The 19,224-nt window shown below is 40.1% G+C and overlaps 2 protein-coding genes across 4 annotated transcripts in view; one reads left to right on the forward strand and one right to left on the reverse strand.

Moving 5' to 3' along the window:
• The window catches only part of TMEM39A (transmembrane protein 39A), a 28,443-nt gene extending 18,471 nt beyond the window's left edge, over positions 1 to 9,972 (reverse strand). For 2 of the 3 annotated variants that reach the window (XM_034658948.1, XM_011219761.3), the window contains exons 1-3: positions 9,643 to 9,971; positions 8,090 to 8,276; positions 3,005 to 3,227 (exon numbers count right to left, since the gene is read on the reverse strand). In XM_034658948.1, coding sequence (XP_034514839.1) covers positions 3,005 to 3,227; positions 8,090 to 8,202 — 336 coding nt within the window. In that variant the 5' untranslated portion in view covers positions 8,203 to 8,276; positions 9,643 to 9,971. Of the gene's footprint in view, positions 1 to 3,004; positions 3,228 to 8,089; positions 8,277 to 9,642 lie in introns of all 3 variants that reach the window. The other variant, XM_002915262.4, reaches the window with a different exon arrangement.
• Positions 9,973 to 13,386: 3,414 nt separating this feature from the next.
• Positions 13,387 to 19,224, forward strand: part of POGLUT1 (protein O-glucosyltransferase 1) — a 28,346-nt gene continuing 22,508 nt past the window's right edge. The window contains exons 1-3 of the mRNA XM_002915261.4: positions 13,387 to 13,471; positions 14,197 to 14,287; positions 15,759 to 15,902. Of these exons, the coding sequence (XP_002915307.2) occupies positions 13,387 to 13,471; positions 14,197 to 14,287; positions 15,759 to 15,902 (320 nt within the window). The remainder of the gene's footprint in view (positions 13,472 to 14,196; positions 14,288 to 15,758; positions 15,903 to 19,224) is intronic.

Consider the following 19,224-nt stretch of genomic DNA (forward strand, 5'->3'; position numbering starts at 1 on the left):
CAGATTTGGGATGCATTTTAAAGGCAGAGTAGTCAGAACGTCAAGAGAGTGGCTCAGCTCAGATCATTTCCTTTTCTCTTTCTCTAAGTGTTTTGGATTCTAATGATATTTATCCCCTCTTAACTTTGAGACTCCTTGTTCACCCCACTCCTCCAAAATAATGCAAACAAATTCACTAGACCCCCCTACCTAATGTTTGAGGGTCTTATTTATGTATCACCAGTCCATCTCATACATTTTTGTATCAAAAGATTTAAGTGCCTAATGTATCTTATTGTTAAGTAAATTTTGTTACATGCTGACTCACTGAAAACTGGTAATCTGTTTATGATTAACTCTATAAACCAGAATATTTGATTAATCACCCTTCATTCCTGACTATCCTGAATAATTTACTATACTACTTCTAGCTTCTATGTTTCTTACGGTTAAGACTCATTCAGCTAATTGCTTGATGGCTACAATGATACTTTACATACTCGGGGGTCTACATTTTCTTTTTGATAATTATTAAGATCTTGAATTGGGAAAAGAAAAACCTAATATATAAATCTGACAAATTTCTGAGTCAGACACACATAATAGAAGAAAAAAGAGACAGAACCCACTAGCTGAGATCTCAGCGGCTTCTAGAGTATCCCAAGCCTGTAGCCATCTCCCCTGTTGGAATACCTTCAGTGACAGGAAGTAACTAGGTCTCTGGCAGCCCATTCATCTTTGAACAGCTCACGGATTCAAGCCCCTTTCAGACTGATGGGCTAAAATCTTATTTGCTATTCCAGAAATGTTACTCTTAGGTTTATAATTAAACGTGAAGGTTTGTGTGAGATAGGACCATATGTGGCAGATCAGTGAGCCGGTCCACAGGATAACCTGCTTCAAGTGTGCCTTCCTCTATTGCAAAGACCGGAAAACTAAAAACTACGTTTACAGACCTTCTTGCAACTGAAGTTCTAGATTTGAGTTAGTTTCTGCCAACCATGACCATTACATAAAATCTGAATTCAGAACTGAGTGAAGTGGGGAGAGGGGTAGGGTAAAAGGCACCCATGTTTGGTGGTATGAGTCAGAGCAAAGGAAGCATAATTCTGGACTCAGCAGCTCTAGCAGCAGCTTCCTGACTATGACAGGAGCACTGGCTCCCTTTGTTTCAAGGCAACATTTGTAGGGGACTTTTAAAAGAACTCTTGTCAGAAATGGTTGAGAGAAGAGCTCTTTGATTAGCCTGAAAATTCAACAACTGAGAAGTTTCCATGGAATGTCAAAGTGAAAACCAAATAATGAACTACCCAACAAGTACTTACGGAGTAAATACAGAATAAATAATAGGAAGTAGAGCATAGCAGTGAGAGTATTCACTTTGTCACTATGTGATTTTTGAGATGCTTTGTAATCTCTAGGTCTCATATTTCTAATTAAAATGGGACAGTAGTACCTACCTGTTTTTAAAAGAGGGAGTAAATGAGATAATACTTGCAAAAAATAGTAAATACTTTAATGAAGGTTTGCCAGTGCCATTGTTAAGACAGTGAGGAATTTACGTATAGAGATACATAGCTGGAATAAGCCTTAAAGATCATCTAATCCAACCTCTTCATTTTACAACACCATGGCCAAAGAAGAATGGATGAAGTACAGTTCCTACACTCATAAATTCATTATCTAGGAAAAAAGACTATTAAAAAAAAAAAAGCATACAATATGGCAATGAATCATAACAGTTTTTTTTTTTTTTGAGTTACACAAGCAGGAAAGTCTGTTAAACAGAAAAGTATACTCTTGATATATGAGAGCAGGCGAGCTCAAGAGAAAGCTGCACCAAATCATTACAATTCTTAAAGAAACTGAAATTCTCTTTACTTGGTATTAAGTAGGTACATCATCAATATGGAAAGAAAATTCTTAATAGTTAATTTCAGGAAACCAAGTGATATGAGTATTTTTTTTAAATGTTTATTCCCTTCCCAAATTATTTTGAAGATCTTGATCCACATTTGATTCCTACATTCATCATGGCCAAGGAAGTTTTCTAATCATTGATAAGCCCCAAACACACACCTAAACTACCAGCACAACAGTTTTCTTTCTCCTAAAGCAAACATATCTCCATCCAAACCTGCCACTGTCAACCACTTACCTACAGAGGAACCTGAGTGGCCTTACTCATTATTTTACATACCCATCTATGGCTAACTTCTCTGCATCAAGATTATCTCAGCTCTCCTATATAAATGGAAAGAGGATAGAAGAAACCTACAATATATTTTGATGTACTTCACCAAAGATAGCTAGTCCTTGCCTCAATTTTATTTTTGTAACAGAGCCCAATTTTATTCATGATAAAACTAAATCCTGTGAAAGAATTATAGTTTCTGGTCTCCTTGCAGTTAGGAGTGGACATATGTGAACGTGATATGAGCCTGGTCTGTAAGAAACTCTCCTTTATACTTCCCTATGCTCTTTTCCCTTTCTAGCTGAAAGAGGTGGACCACGGCCAACTTGGAGTCCACGTACTGAAAGAAAGCAGAGTCTCCATCAGTCTGGGTCCCCTGATTGACCACACGGAGGCGTGCTACTCCTGCAAACTGAAACACCTGCCTCAGACTATTATGTGTTTGAACATTATACAATTTTGGGTTTATTCGTTAGAAAAGCAACCATTATCCTAAGATAGCCATTAAAAGGTTAAATTTCCTGGAATTTAGTCATACTGGCACCTTAAGTCCAACTAATTTAACATAGTGCAAAGAAAGCTAAACATTCAAAACTCTTGATATTATAATAAATTATTTAAAGATTTTCTGCATTTTCATTTATATTTCCAGGTATTTATATTTTAACAATCTTATGAGATTACAGTTCTGAAAGTAATCTATGGTTTAACAGAAAAACATTTTTTTAGAAGAAAAACAATATATTAAGAAAAGTAATTTGTACACATAGGCTTTCCAACTAGCTACTTGGTTAAGTAACATACAGAAGTTAAAGGCCTATTAAGACTTACCAGTGAAGTACAAGAAGCAGGATGATTATAAGGATACCACCACACTGTTTTATAGATATTGATATACTGGATAAACAGAGCAACCAGCAGGTAGATGAAAAAGAGAAATTCAAAGAGCAGGCTTCCATCCACAGGCAAATCAGGAATTTGGCAATGACGAACAGGACCTGGGGTGATTAAGGCTGTGATAGGTGGGACCGGAAGGCCAATAGCACTACCATTCCTGAAAGAGAAAACTATGGTTAACTCAAATGGTGATAATCTTTCAATGTTATAGAGCATAAAGGGCCCCTGCTTCCTTCTCCACTTACCACTTAACTGTTGGCCTTCCCTCAAGACTCTATCCAGGATCTCCTGCTCTTGTCTTCTCCCTCTACATACACTCTCTCAGTGATCAAACATGTGGCCACAGCTTCCATTATCTCTAACATGCTGAAAACCAAAATTTCTCTGCTGAATTTCAGACCCATGTTATCAAGCTGTCTACTGGACATTGCTGTGTTCCTCCTCTTACAATCCTGACCCTAGTTCATGGCCCAATCAGTAGCTGCCAAAATCAGAAACCTGGGGGTCATATTAGAACTTTCCTCTGTTTCTCCATATCCAATCACTCTCTAGATCTTATATATTCCACTTTGTAAAACTTTTTCCATACTGCACCCTCCTCTCTAAACCCACTGCCTTAGTTCAAGCAGTTACCATTTTTTACCTAAACTATTGAAGTAATCTCCCTAAAATTAACTCCATCAAATTCTCCACCCTGCCTTCAGAAATCTAAAGTGAAACTTATAGTGCTACTGTCTTGCCTAAAACCCTTTAATGGCTCTCTACCGCCAACAGGATAACATCCAGAAATTTTTAGTATGTCCTATGAGGTTCTCTGCTTAACATATTAGCCCCATCTCTTGTCACTGCTCCACATGCAACCTGTAGAATATCCCTGCTATTTGCTATCTGTGAATATATATGTTATTCTTTTGTACATGCCATGCCTTTCACCAGCAATACCACTCATAACCACCTTCCTTAACTCCTCACTTACACATTTACTGACAAAATCCTTCAAGACTTTTTAAATAATCAAGCATATCCTCCATGAACCTTACTGACTCACTCAATCTAAACCAATTCATCTCACCCTGTGCCACCATTATACCTAAATTATGCCTTTATTATTTTACTTTTCATTACTGTTACATAATTTCTTGTATTTATCTATATTTTGTCTATCAGATCATAATCTTAAGGAGACTGTACTTTTCCAGTTCAATTCACATATATACCTTTATGGTGAAAAGACAGCAGACTAATGTGGTCACAAAAGAGAGATCTCTTAAAATACAAATTAAAATATAGAGATTTTACTCCCCATCTTCTGGCTGTTCTTTCTTCCAGGCTTTTTTATAAGTCAGAAAAAGTTGGGCTATATAAAATGATAAGATGGGGGTGGATAGGGAATAAACTTTCCCATTGTTTATATACCTGGGAATAATTACAGATATCTAAGGGTCTACTATTGTTTCAGAACAAGGAAAAGAGGCTTGGTTTGGATATTTCCAAAGAAGATTCCAGAGAAGGAACAATATCAGCGTTACCATTCTACTCTAAGATTTCCAAATACAGAATTGTAGCATTAGTATGTGACATTTATAGTACTTTAAGTGACTCATGGGAATATGAACTCTGTTCATTCTGAACAATTAAGAATACCATGGCAGAGGGGTGCCTGAGTGTCTCAGTCAGTTGAGTGTCCGACTCTTGATCTCAGGGTTGTGAGTTCAAACCCCATGTTGGGCTCCACACTGGGCAAGGAGCCTACTTTAAAAAAAAAAAAAAAATACCATGGCAGAATCTCAGAAGAGCTGGAAGGGAAGAATAGGGATGGGTGGGGAGAGGGTGGGAAAAAAACTATAAACATTTCTTCCTCTTATTTCTAAAGAATACTCCAATAGAACAAGCTTACTAAGGAGTAGGTTGTGAACTACCAGCAGGTCTCATAACCTCACCTGCTCAATCATAAACCAATCATTAACACATCATAGCCCTCTAATCTGTTCTGGGACACAAGCCACTGCACAACTCCAGGAGCTATCACTCACATAGAATACAATGTGGAAGGTGCTCTGTGGAGTCATACAAGTCCATGGACCTGAATGTAAGAGATTAATGCCAACAGCCAATCTATTCCCTCTCCCTAGTTAATCATGTGATAAGGAAATACAAAATTCTGATGAAAAGTTTAAGGTTAGGAGCTTCTACTCTAGAACAAACTGAAAATTCCTATACCTCTTCAAACAATGAAGGGAGAAAGCATGCTAAATTATTTATTATTTAAAGGTTAAAAAGATTCTTATAAAATTTTTCCCAAATAAAGCAGCCTAATATGCTTCTGCCGTTAACAAAGTCAGTAAAATGCTGGGGCTCAAGAAATATTCAAAACAAAGTGCAAAAGATCTACATTTGTGATATTTTATACAGCCTTGGCTGTTACACTTTAAGCCAAAAAACAAAGAGGCAAAGATCAAATAAAATGATGCAGAGCATCTGAGGGAAAGGGGAACATTTTATTTTAATTTGAAAGCTTACCAGGAGATAAGATCAAAGTTCTTAAAACCAAAAAAATAGACAGCTAAAATAAACAGACTTGGTCTATACATCTCAGAAAATTAGTTACAGGTACTATTTAGGAAAAAAAAGTATTTCTCTAATAGGATTTAAAAATAGATGCAAAAAAAGCAAAATGGCACAAATACATTTGAGATACAATGTGGGATAATCCCGGCCTATCTAGGACTGGGCCAGGACTATCTACAGTCTTTGTAGAAAGTAACTTTAAAGATTAGACTTTGTGAAAGGAGTCTTTGAGAAAGTAGTCTTTGAGGAAGTAACTTTATATCCTTGAGCCTCAGTTTCTTCACCTATAATAAAAGAGTTGAAATAGACCCTCTTTAAACAATTCTTTTCCATGTTATCGTAGAATATTCTCTTTCAAATTGTGCTACAGGACCCCAAGATCATGCCCAGGCTTGAAGGTTCACTAGGAAGATTCACAGGACTTGGCATACAGTTGTGTTCATTACAACAAAAGGATACAAATCAACATCAGCAGAGGGAATAGGTACATGGAGCAAAGTTTTCAGTGGAGTCACATAGGACCCACTTAAATCCTTCAGCAACTACCTGTGACAACACACATGAAATGCTATCTACCAGAAAGCCTCATTAGACACTCAGCATCCAAGGTTTTACCAAGGTTTTGGCGAAGCATTTCCAAATGTTCCTAGTTCTTCCCAGTATTCTATTTGCAAACATGAAGGAAGATTTTGGTCCATGTTTGATTCCTATGTTCACCAGGCCAAGGAAGAAGCATATAGAAATGTGATTTTGAATTCTTTTTTTACTAGCAGAACACTTAATTTTCCCTCCCCCAAAGGACATTTTACATGATATCCTGATATGTGAACACACAGAGAAGGCATTAGTCTGATTATGAGAAGGCATTAGTCTGATTAAGAGAGGACTGGGAAACCTGAAGCCTGGACTACTAGGCCTGCCTAACTCCTCCTCCCTTTGAAGCCCTCCTACAGCAGTCCCTGAAACACTGAGGAGGGATTCCATGGGACAGTCTGAGAACATAATTATCTAGGGGAATCCACAAAGCTGAAGTAGAAGAAAATGAACAAACAACTGCTGGAGTTAATACAGAGACAGAGTTAGAATTTTTTAGCTAGCTACAATCCTAGCAAGGCACAGCTACAAACTCCTAATGCAATTTAAAAAAACTAAATCACTAAATCGATAGTATATATTAGTAAAATTAAGGCATGTACTCAAATACAAAACATTCTCTACCTCAAAATCTATGTTATATAGTACCTTTCTTCAAAAGCATTTTCCCATATTCTCTTATTTTTAAAAACATAAAGTAATAAGTGTTACTGTAAAATTTTTGAAAATTAAAACTTTTAAAAAGTTACTACAATTTACTATTTCATTTATTTTCAACATCCTGCTATGAAACAGATAGTATCACTGTTTTTAACATGAGGAAATCCAAAAACCAGCAGAGTAAAAAAATAATACTCTAGAGTAAGTTATAAGTGCTCTGTGTATATACGTAAATATAAAATTTGCATTGAAAATTAGTATAATGAGAATCAGAGACTAGAAAAACCCCTTCGAACAGGAATTTTAGGGACAGTCCCACTGAAACAAGAAGATCAGAACTGATTTTAAGGATTGAGTAGAACTTGGGTTGGAAAGTCAGAAAGAAAGAAAGAGGGCAGGCCAGGAAGAGAGAAGTACATAAATAACATCAGGAGGGCCTAAAAATGCAACAGTTGTACTGATTACTAGTAGTACTGAAAACTAGAATCCAAGCAAGAGAAAACTCTATTCAGAAAGGAAGCAGAAACTAGGTGACAAAAATTATCTTGATCAAACACGTAATATAAAGTAAAAGCTATCTCTTTCCACTGCTACATGACTGAAACTCCTCATGAAGTGAGTTATTCTGGATGAGATTAGAAATAATTCATCCTAACTTCTTAAAATTAGGAACAAAGATAAATTTGTTTATATATAAATAAATACTTTATTTTCATACACAAGTCTTATAATGTTTGGGTTACAACTTGACAGTTTATTCATTTCAAACAATTTTTGAACAAAATTATTTTTAAAACCCTTGACAGAATATGACTTCTAATTTTAGAATTTCATGTTAACTGTCAGTTTTAATTTGTCCTCCCCCGTTCCAAAGAAAGAACACTAGTAAGTAGTCAAACCACAACACTTCTCTTGTACTTTAATTCACTTCTCCCTTAACAGCTAAAAAAGTGATGACTAGAATTTGGATTATCAGCCCATAACTAAGAATTGGACTGCTTTCACTTTGTGGGCCCCATATCACAACTTTCCACTCAAAAGTATTCTGAAATACTGAGCTTTCAATCTTCAAGGGCAGGGTTCCCACTTCATTGTCAAGAAATAACCTTGATAAGCAAGTATCTGAATAGCATGATGACTATGTTAGTCGTACTGATCATAGGATATTACAAACTATGCATAGTCTTACTCCTTTACCTGTTTCTCAGGCCTGTTCCATTTCCACAGCCCCCACCAACCAAGGTCTGTAAAGACGGTAAAGCTGAACGGCTTAGCTGCTGCCGACTAGGGCCCCTCCTTCCACCGGGCATGTCCGGGAACCAGTCTGCTTCCAGCGCTACCTGTAGTTGCAACCCAGGTTAATGTCTGTCAACCTGTTTCAACTCTGAACAAAAGAAAAGACATTTAAATATCAGTTTACTATTTTTAAACTAGGCAATGTAACAAAACAGAAAAACTGAATGAGTAGTCCTCGTAAAACCAGCTTTTCAAATAAATGTTCCCCCAGTGTCTATTACCTACTTTATTCTAGTGAAAGGACTGTTCAGACTGTAATGGGTCAGAAGCCTAAGTTCTGATCTAAGCTTTGTTCAGCGTTAGGTAAGTCACAATTTGTGTCTTTTGTTAGTGGACTTGTGTCATATGAATGATATTACAATCAGGTAGAAGTTAACAAGAAATGCCTAACATATGCATTTCCAACTCATATGTAATATTTCACAGTAATCCACTGGAAATACAGGAGAATCAGCGCTGTCCAAAATGTTAGGTTTTGTTATCAAGGGATCTGGGTTCTGAGATCAGGTGTGTCACATATTATCTGACTGTAACAGGCATTTATTTTTTTTTTTTTAAAGATTTCATTTGTTTATTTGAGAGAGACACCAGTGAGAGAGGGAACACAAGCAGGGGGAGTGGGAGAGGAAGAAGCAGGCTCATAGTGGAGGAGCCTGATGTGGGGCTCGATCCCATAACGCCGGGATCACGCCCTGAGCCAAAGGCAGACGCTTAACGACTGAGCCACCCAGGCGCCCCCAATGCAACAGGCATTTAACCTCTGAGTTTGTTTCTTCAAAAGTGTTCCTTGTCCTACAGAGATTGTTGTTGACGACTGACAAGATGGATGAAGTACACCATACACCAGTTCCTTTAACTCTTTTTAAAGTGAAACTGTCCAAGTGATAACTCCATATGTTAGAGGGAAAATATCAGGAAGAGCTACAATGGATGCCCGCTACAGAAAAACTGATATAAAATCATTCAGAAATCACTGAAACTGCAGGATTAAAAGACAAGTAACAGATGAAGACCTTCGCCTAAAGGAGGGCCCGCCAATATGTACTCCTGCTTCCTAAATAATACAACTTAAAGACTGAAAAATGGCAAAAATGGCATCCTGGAAAAACCCTGGCTTTCAAATGTTACTGAAGACTGATCCGATGTTCCCTATTCCTAACAGCCTCTGGTGGTAGACTAAGAAACCCCAGGTGAGACAAAACATTCAAACCGTTGAACGTAGGGCCTGCTGGTTCTTGCTCAATTAACGAGGGAAACCAAAGTGTGGAGCAAAAAATTGGGATAGAAGAGGCGAGAGGACGAGGTGGGGGAAGGCGGACGACAAGAGACCACAAACTTCAACAGGCTGGCCCCTACCAGCGGACAAACGACAAAGCGGTTCCTGCGGCGCAACCCAGAGAGCTGAAGCAGGCCGGGACAATCACACAACGCGGAGGAGACTCGATAATACTCACGCATGGAGGAGGCCCAGCCGGTGGGGCGGGATCCCTAGCAGAAGGCGTCGGCTTTACAGGCTGGACCCCACGCAAGAGAATTCCCTCCCTGCGTTGAAGCGCTCCAAACCAGCTGGTTGTCCGCAGGCCGTGCCCGCCGGGAAAGTCGAGTAAAGGTGTCCAGACTTCGGGCTGCCAGACCCCGCCCCAGCCCCAGCCCCAGGTCAGCACCAGAGTCAGAGCCAGAGCTAAAGTTAAAGGCAGAGCCCGGCCGGGTCAGCACTCATCCTCAGCCTCCATTACCGCGGAGCTGAGCAGACGTGGCAGCGCAGGGAGATGACGTCAGTTCCGCGACTGCGGGCCGCTCCAGTCTCAAGCTGGCGTCCGGAACTACACACTAGGTCTGGGGACCGGGCACCCTACCCCCCCCGCATGCACCTGCGCAGTGGGATTCGCCTTCTCTGTTGGCTCATGGTCCCGCCTTCCCCGCCCTCGCTAGCCAACGTATTTCCTCCCCGGCCGTCTACGACGCGCTGGCACCCTGCTAGGGGTTCTTTGCTATCTCATGGACTTCCTTTAACAACCACGTACAAATTATCGCCCCAATTTTACACATAGGGAAGGTTGGGAGACGTCGCCTAAGGTCACGTCACTGCCAGGTAAAGGAGTTCAAGTTGGGGTGTCATGCTTCAGCATCCATCCAGTCGTGGCGCTTATTGTATGTAAAGGACTGGATGGATGCTTCAGTTGAACAAGTGAATACCACAGATTGCTCAGTCTATTGAAAGAGACGGGACACCAGGAAAACACAGTAATTACAACAAAGTAAATGCAACAAAAGTATGCCCAAGGTCCAGAGGTTAGCATGCAATTCACTGTAATTTACTCAGTGTAATAAATTCTGTGGGGTGGTGGTGGTGGCAATACCAAGAAAAACTTGTAAGCTTGGGGTTTAAAGTCAAGATACCAAGAATGATTAGGCTGTTTGTGGGAGAAAGGCTTTCTAGTAAAGGAAGTGGCAGATAAAAAGGTAAAATGGTGGGAAACAGCATGATGAATTCAGAAACTGCCAATAGTTTAGTATTAGAAGAAGAGTAAAAGTGTTAAGAAGAGCATGTGTTTGAGATCTCTGGCTCCAGAGATTTTAAGCACCTTAAGAGAAAGCCTTTTCTATGTAGTATCACACAGTCAATAGATTCGTTAACCTTTATTGAGAGTTATTGCTGTGTCTGACACTAGACTAGTACCTTCACATATTTCATTTAAATCATATCTTGTTTTGATACTATCATTGTTTCTATTTTACAGAGGAAACAAGTTTTAAGAGAAGTTAAATAGTTTGTTGAAAATAACCCAGCTAATAAGTGGCAGAGCCAGAATTTGAAGCAGAATGACCAATATCAAAACCACTAAAGTTAGTAATATTCCACATATTCTTTGTGCCCTAATGTACTACAGAACTTTCATTCATGAATATATAAAACCCAACATGGATCATTACATATTTCCATAATTTTGTGCATTTATTTTTGTATTTGCTCTAACTACTTCCTAGCTTGCTACATGGAAACTCCTTTGCCACTTTTCTGTTGGCTCACCAGCATCCTTCATTCATTCAGCAATTATTTTTTTTAATGCCTACTGTGTATCACAAGACAGATATGCCCCTGAACTCCTGGAGCTTATATTCTAATGGGAAGCATTCAATAAATAAAATAATTATACATTATAAGTATTATGGAGACAAACAGGGGCTAAGGTAGGAAATAAGGGAGCTTCTATTTTGAAGGGATATATGTTTGAGGGAATGGTATTTCAGCAGGAACTTGAATGTTAGGAAGGAACCAGAGAGGCAAAGATGGGAGGGAAAAGCAGTCAGGATAGAAAACAAAACTCATGCAGAGATTCTGTGGTGTGCAAGAACTTGTTATGTTTGAGAAACAACACAAAGCTATATAGCTAGATCATGGTGAGCAAAGGAAAATGTGGCATGAAATGAATCTGAAGATGCAGGAAGAGCTTAAACATGGAGGATCTTTTAAACCAGAGTGTTTACATTTTAAATTAGTGGCTGGCATAGGACCCAGAAATCTGTGATTTTTCATAGCTCCAGGATTCTGGCATTTATTTACATATGGGAGCCACTGGACTAAACCACCTCATCTGTTAAGGAAATGAAACAATTATTGTTGGGGTTCATATGCAGCTCACTCCCCCTGTGTACAGGGCCCACTTATCTCCCAATCTCTTGATGTTCTTCCACATAGATAAACATTGTAAAGTTGCAGAAAATACTGATTCATTTTCATTTCAAAGACATAACACAAGGTGATTTCCATTTTCTTCTGATTACAGAAAACTTGAATTACAGAAAATAAAAACCCCTTTACTAAAGTTTTTAAAAATTATTCTCTGCTATATTCATTTTAGACTAACTTTGAAGTCAAGGTTACCGTGGTGTTCATCTATGTAACACACTGTTTTAGTTATGTGCTTTTGATGAACTATCCATTTTGAAGTACCACACACCTTCCGGAAGTGGAAGAAATGAATTTCAAGTTTTCATTTAGATTCCTGAAGAAGGCTTGTATAATATAGTGTTGAAGATCCATTTTTTCTTCTTGCCTACTCACCCAAAGTGAGTGATACAACCCATTCCTAACTAATCAACATTATTTTATCTTTCGCCATTCCTCAGTGTACATACACCTCTACTACCATCCATCTATGCTCTACCCCTTTCTGCAAATTACGGTTTCCCAGTTTTTAGTGTCTCCTGCACAATATTTCTTAACTGCAATATTTCATTTTCATTTCAATAGACCCCTTCCTCCCCTTTTCCAAATTTCCATCTCATCTTGATCTTTCTCTCCACTGAAACCAATAGCAATTTCATATTGCCTTATGTTGTAAATAATCTCTGGGGAAGTATATTTGTTTTCCTGCTAGTTCTAAACTCGAGGACAAAGATCTCATCTCATACCTTCATATATGTTTCCACAAAGCCTAGGATGTTACCTTGCACGTTTTAGACAATGAGTAAATACTTGTATGATTACTATATATACCTATGTTTAGCTATAAACCTATACTGTCCAGTATAAGGTTACCCATAGATTTTTCCCATGTCTAATTCACCTCAATTGTTATAAAATCCTATTACAAAGAAATGTGTGCTTTATTACTTTCCACCTCTTGGGTTCTAACAATGCTGTATATATTCAGGTACTCAACAAATCTATACTATTTAATAAGAAGCAGTTTGACGTAATGCAAACAACTTCTAGCCTACGTTGTACCACTAACTGTGGGCAAAAAACACCCTCTCTGATCTTCAGTTTTCTGGCTGCAGAGAATAAGGTGTTTTAAATATGCTACTGAATGTAAGGAATTACTATTATTAGACACATTTTCCCAGGGGATCCTTTTATTCATTCTCTCCTGGGCTTCGATTTTCTGAGAGAGATGCATTTGAACCTTTCACTACACCTGGCGACACGAAGCAGCTAACTCTACAGTCCAGTTCCAAACAAACGAGTGACTAGCCGCGCGCCGCGGACCCGGCACTGGGCTGAGGTCCCGGCGCCGCCCGCCCAGAGGAACTCCGCCGCAGGCCCGAGCTTGGGGGCGGGGAGGCGGAGTAGCGCGCGGCCATCTTTGTGCGGGGCGGCCGTCCGCCCACGTGGTACGGCGCCCACGGCATCTTTGTGCTGGGCTGCGCTTCCGCCGGCGCGGAAGCTAGGACTCCGCAGTGGGTTGCGGGCCATGGAGCGGTGGGTGCGCCCGCAGGTCCGGCTGTGGCTGCTGTTGCTATTACTGCCCCCAGTGCCTGGCCGCCAGAAGGAGTCAGGTGCGCTCCGGGCAGGGCAGAACCTGCCGCCGGGCTCCGGGTCTGATTCCGGTCCGGAGGGGCTCTCCCGCCCCCCGGCTCCCCGGTGCGGCGGTTGCCAGCTGATGTTGTGCTCGCTGGAGAGCAAAGCTGAGCAGAGGGCACGGGGGAGCCTTGGAGCGGAGAGTGAGAGCGTCTGGTGGCTGGCGCTGCTTTTACTGCCCAGGACCCTGGAGAGTAACCCGTCTTTCGGGATTGGGATGGTGGGGAAGAGAGGGAATTGTGTCACCTACGGCGGGTGTCGCCTGCGCTTGGTTACACTGCTCCTCCCTAAAACACACTGGCGGTAATTCGTGTGCGTGCGTGTGTATGTCTGTGGTTCTTGGTGAATTACCAGAGAGATGAAGGGAGAATTAATGTCTGTGGCTTTTAACTGAGCCTCTTTATAAAGTTCGCTTTGATTAGAAAAACGTGAGAATACGTGTCACCAGTTTATTCATAGCTTTCTGAGTGCCAGGCTTGGGTATTTTCCAATTTCTTGAACACCTGACAGCCCGAATAGAAGCAGACTTGACATGAGTGCTGAAGAGTTACAGAATGAAACCTTCCTGGCGTTTCGTTTCCACCAGTGGAATGGGAAGGGGTGTCAAAAAGTTTTGGCCGTCTATTGGTTCTGCATGCCGGCTGCTAGCAAATGACAATGCTCAGGGTATTTTGTTAACTCTCATTTACTTCACTTCTTGAAGGTTCAAAATGGAAAGTATTTATTGACCAAATTAACAGGTCTTTGGAGAATTATGAACCATGTTCAAGTCAAAATTGCAGCTGCTACCATGGGTGAGTTCTTTGATGTGTCTTTGAGAGTTTAGTGCTTGTCACAAGAAGTCCCCTAAAATCCCCAAGAGACTTTGGTTACAGTGATCAGAGGGCCAAGCGTGCCTTGATAAAAGACAAGTTTCCTGCGGTGGGTTTCCTATTTCTAGGGAACAAAAATGTACTAGGATAGAAGAGCCCCAGGTGGTGTCAGCAAGGCTACTTACTCCTTGGAGTTAGCTACACATACTTGTTTGTGTTCCCCACTGGACTGAAAGCTTCTTGAGGTCAAGGCCTAGGTCTTAATCAGTGTTGCATCTCTGGTGCTGGCCCTCAGTAAGTACTCAGTAGATACTGTCGGAGAAATGATCAGATTTATAAATGAACCTAATCATAAGGTTCTTGGTTATTTTTAAAGTATGCAAATTATGGCTGAGAGGATGGTGTGGTAGAAAGATTACTTTCGGGTTCTAGTTGCAGATCCCCCACTAATTATCCCTGCTGCAAGTCACTTAACTTCTCTGGATCTCAGATTCCTCATCAGTTAAATAACAGGGTCCTTCAGTTCCTCATTGTGTTATTCTATGACTCCTCAAAATATTCACCTAATGCTTATGATACTTACTGAAAACTATGTACTGAACTTTAAAAGGGATACAAAATAGTGTAATTTCTGGTTACTGCTGTCAGGCTATTAGAGTCTGTGAGGTGAGTGGGGGCCAGACAGACCAGAACAAGGGAGTCAGTCTGAGACCAAGGACATCAGACGGTGTCAGACTGTAAGGCATAGATCATACCTTCTGTGGGATTCAGAGAAGGGGAGGTCAGTGGGACTGCGGTGACTTGGAGGACATGTGTGTTGTGTGAGTATCGAAGGAGGAGTGTGCATCAGGCAGAGGAGGGGCAATCCAGATGGAGAGAGGAAGAAGAGAAATTGACTTGCTTTTTCCTCTTTGTGGCTTTTTTGTTTTTGGTTTAGATTACCTATGTGCTTCTGGGGGAAACGTTGCTCATTCCTGCCCTCTATTCTTTCCCTGGTTTACTCTGTTNGGAGAGAGGAAGAAGAGAAATTGACTTGCTTTTTCCTCTTTGTGGCTTTTTTGTTTTTGGTTTAGATTACCTGTGTGCTTCTGGGGGAAACGTTGCTCATTCCTGCCCTCTATTCTTTCCCTGGTTTACTCTGTTTTCTTTTTTTTTTTTTTTTTTAAAGATTTTATTTATTTGACAGAGATAGAGACAGCCAGCGAGAGAGGGAACACAAGCAGGGGGAGTGGGGAGAGGAAGAAGCAGACTCATAGCAGAGGAGCCTGATGTGGGGCTCGATCCCATAACGCTGGGATCACGGCCTGAGCCGAAGGCAGACGCTTAACCGCAGTGCCACCCAGGCGCCCCTACTCTGTTTTCTAATACTAAATCGAAACCTACAGATAAGAAGTAGGTGAAATGGTACCACTTTCTTGACCTGCTTTTCTTGATGATTCACATTCTTTTCCAGGGTCATAGATGAGGATCTGACTCCTTTCCGAGGAGGTATCTCCAGGAAGATGATGGCGGAGGTAGTCAGACGGAAACTAGGGACCCACTATCAGATCATTAAGAACAGATTATACCGAGAGAATGACTGCATGTTCCCTTCAAGGTAAGAATCATGAGGTAGATATATCTTCTGATCTTCTTGTATATGGAGTTACTTGATACTGTTCTTGTAGAGAAATTAAAGGGACTCACAGGTGAATCTCTGCTCTCATTTCAGAGGGACTGCAAAATAGTGACAAGCTTTTCTTACCTGGGGATTTTTCTTGCCAACTCCTGCCCCCCCTTTCTCCTGTATTAAAGTCTGTCTCCTCTCTCTTCTTGGGGCTTAGGCACATCACTGGTTGTACTGGCTATGGCTCTGCCCTGCTCTTCTTTCCCCAGATATAGAAGCTACAGGGCACAGGCTCATGAGACCTGGCAGGAACGAGCTGGGCTCAAGGAGGAGAAGCATTGATCGTTTATCATGGCTCAAGTATTGTTCTAGATACTGAATATTTGAAGAAAGGTGGAGGAAAGACAAGAGTAACCGGGGCTGCAGATTACATAGCCTACACTAGCCAGGAATTCAGGTCTGAGAGTTGAGGTATCATATCAGTGGGCTGAGGGCTGGGGGCGATTACGGAGGGTCATGGACTGAGCCTGGAAGCTGGGTTTAGGTAGCATTATATGTTTATACAACAAATGAGAAACCTCCCTTTTAGGAGTCTTTTTTTTAAAACTCAAATCTTTATAAAATTACAAAGTACAAAACTTAGAGATCATGGTATTCCCCTGCCTAAGATCTTTCTAAACAATCTCTATTCTGTCATTAAAAGTAAAGTACCCCTTCCCCCACTCATGCTCACACGCTCTCACTCACTCTCAAATAAATAAATAAAATTTTTTATTAAAGATTGTATTTATTTATGAGAGAGAGAGAGCACACACAAGAGGCGGGAGGAGCAGAGGGAGATGGAGAAGCAGACTCCTTGCTGAGCAGGGAGCCTAACACGGGACTGGATCCTCGGACCTCGAGATCATGACCTGAGCTGAAGGCAGCCACTTAACTGACAGAGCCACCCAGGCACCCCATAAATAAAATCTTTAAAAAAAAAAAAAAAGTAAATGAGCAGTATTGCAAATAACATCTATCCATATGGACATAGTTTTTAAAAAAATATTTAATTTATTTATTTGATAGAGAGAGAGTTCACAGCAGGGGGAGTGGCGAGCAGAGGGAGAGGGAGAAGCAGGCTCCCCATGGAACAGGGAGCCCAATGTGGGGCTGGATCCCAGGACCCTAGGATCATGACCTGAGCCGAAAGCAGATGCTTAACTGAGTGAGCCACCCAGGCGCTCCAGGAATTTTTCTTAATAACAACTTTATTACAAGTTACTACATTTTCATTGTTAAAAATATGTAAAAACAACAACAAAAAAGAAAATGAAGATCACTTAATATCCTACTACCTCAAAGTAATCACAATTACATTTTTGTTATCAAATGTCAGGGGCAAATAAGGTGGTAGTGGGCAAAATTATTGATTTATTTTATTCTTTAAAAGATTTTATTTATTTGAGAGTGAGTGAGAGAGCACATGAACATGAGTAGGGGGAAGGACAGAGGGAGAGGGAGAAACAGACTTCCCGCTGAGCAGGGAGTCCTGTCACTGAGCAGGGAGTCTTGTCTCAGGGCTTGATCCCAGGACCCTGAGATCATGACCTGAGCCAAAGGTAGACACTTAACCAACTGAGCCACCTAGGTGCCCCTATTGAGGTATTTTAAACACACATTTGTTTCATTATTTGGGACAATAACAGAGACTTCACAGGTTATGAGTGTAGAGGAATTTCTGATTTCTACAAATGAGAAAGAAAGTATGAGTATAGACATTGTTAGACTTTGAAAGCTTACCTAATATTTACTAGTTAGCTGAACAATCTCCAGATGAAATTAAATACTTTCAAAGTTTCTGAAAGGCACATACTTCTCATTCCAGACCTCAGAACATTTTGGTCAGAATCATGAGCTCTTAGAAATGTCCTTAAGGGAGCACAGGACCTTTCACTGACAATAAAATTGTCTGTATCTCTAATGCATGGAAAGTTCCCTATCTCAACTACATACACAACTAAGGAAACAGAGTTGAGCAAAAAAGAAAAAAAATGAAATATTCAGAACCAGTATCCTTAATGAAATGGATACAGTTGAATAATATCTCAGATTCCTGTCTAGCCAAAAACAGTGTCTTTCTAGGTCAAGATACTTTTAATTCACCCAGTTGGAGAAGCCTGTATGGCATTTAAAAATTTTTATTCTGGGGCTCCTGGGTGGCACAGCGGTTAAGCGTCTGCCTTCGGCTCAGGGCGTGATCCCGGCGTTGTGGGATTGAGCCCCACAAGGCTCCTCTGCTATGAGCCTGCTTCTTTCCTCTCCCATTCCCCCTGCTTGTGTTCCCTCTCTCTCTGGCTGTCTCTGTCTCTGTCGAATAAATAAATAAAATCTTTAAAAAAAATTTTTTTTTTTTATTCTGAACAAAGTAAAATGTAAATTCAGCATTTCAAGGATGAGCTGAGAGATTTTGCTGAGGAACCAGAGCACCATCTAATTAAATGACTGGAGACATGTCATTTCAAAGATGGTGGAGAATGGTATTTTTAAAATAATAACTTTAGTGAGGTATGGCTGACATAAACTGCACATACTTAAAATATACAACTTGATAAGTTTATGTTCACTATCTTTTTTAAAAATTAATTTATTCTTAATTGAAGTATAGTTAATATACAATATTATATTAATTTCAAGTATACAACATAGTGCTATGTTGTGATATACATAGTATTCCACATGTGTATGCATTGCAGAATGTTTACCATGGTACATGTGGTTACCGCCTGTCACCATACAAAGTGATTACAGTATTATTAAGTATATTCCCTATGACTTCTTTTTATTGAAGCATAGTGACACACAATGTTACCTTAGTTTCAGGTGTACAAGACAGTGATTCTGGACAACTCTGTATGCCATGCTATGGTCACAAGTGTAGTTTCTGTCTTTAACCATACAACACTATTATAGTACCATTGACTGTATCTCCTATGCTGTACTTTTTAGCCTATTCCATAATTGGAAGCTGTAGCTCCCATTCTTCACACATTTTGCCCATCCCCTTCTCCCCTTTCGCTTTGTTCTCTATATTTATGGATCTGTTTCTACTTTTCATTTATTCATTTGTTTTGTTTTGTTTTATTTTCTAGGTTCCACATATAAGTGAAATCGTGGATTTATTTATTTATTTATTAAGTCTTCTTGGTATATGGTATTTGTCTTTCTCTGTCCGAATTATTTCACTTAGCATAATACCCTCTGGGTCCATCCATTTGTCACAAATGCCAGGATCTCATTCTTTCTTATGGTTGATTAATATTCCATGATATAT

This window comes from Ailuropoda melanoleuca, chromosome 1 (assembly GCF_002007445.2).
Source record: "Ailuropoda melanoleuca isolate Jingjing chromosome 1, ASM200744v2, whole genome shotgun sequence".
NCBI lineage: Eukaryota > Metazoa > Chordata > Mammalia > Carnivora > Ursidae > Ailuropoda > Ailuropoda melanoleuca.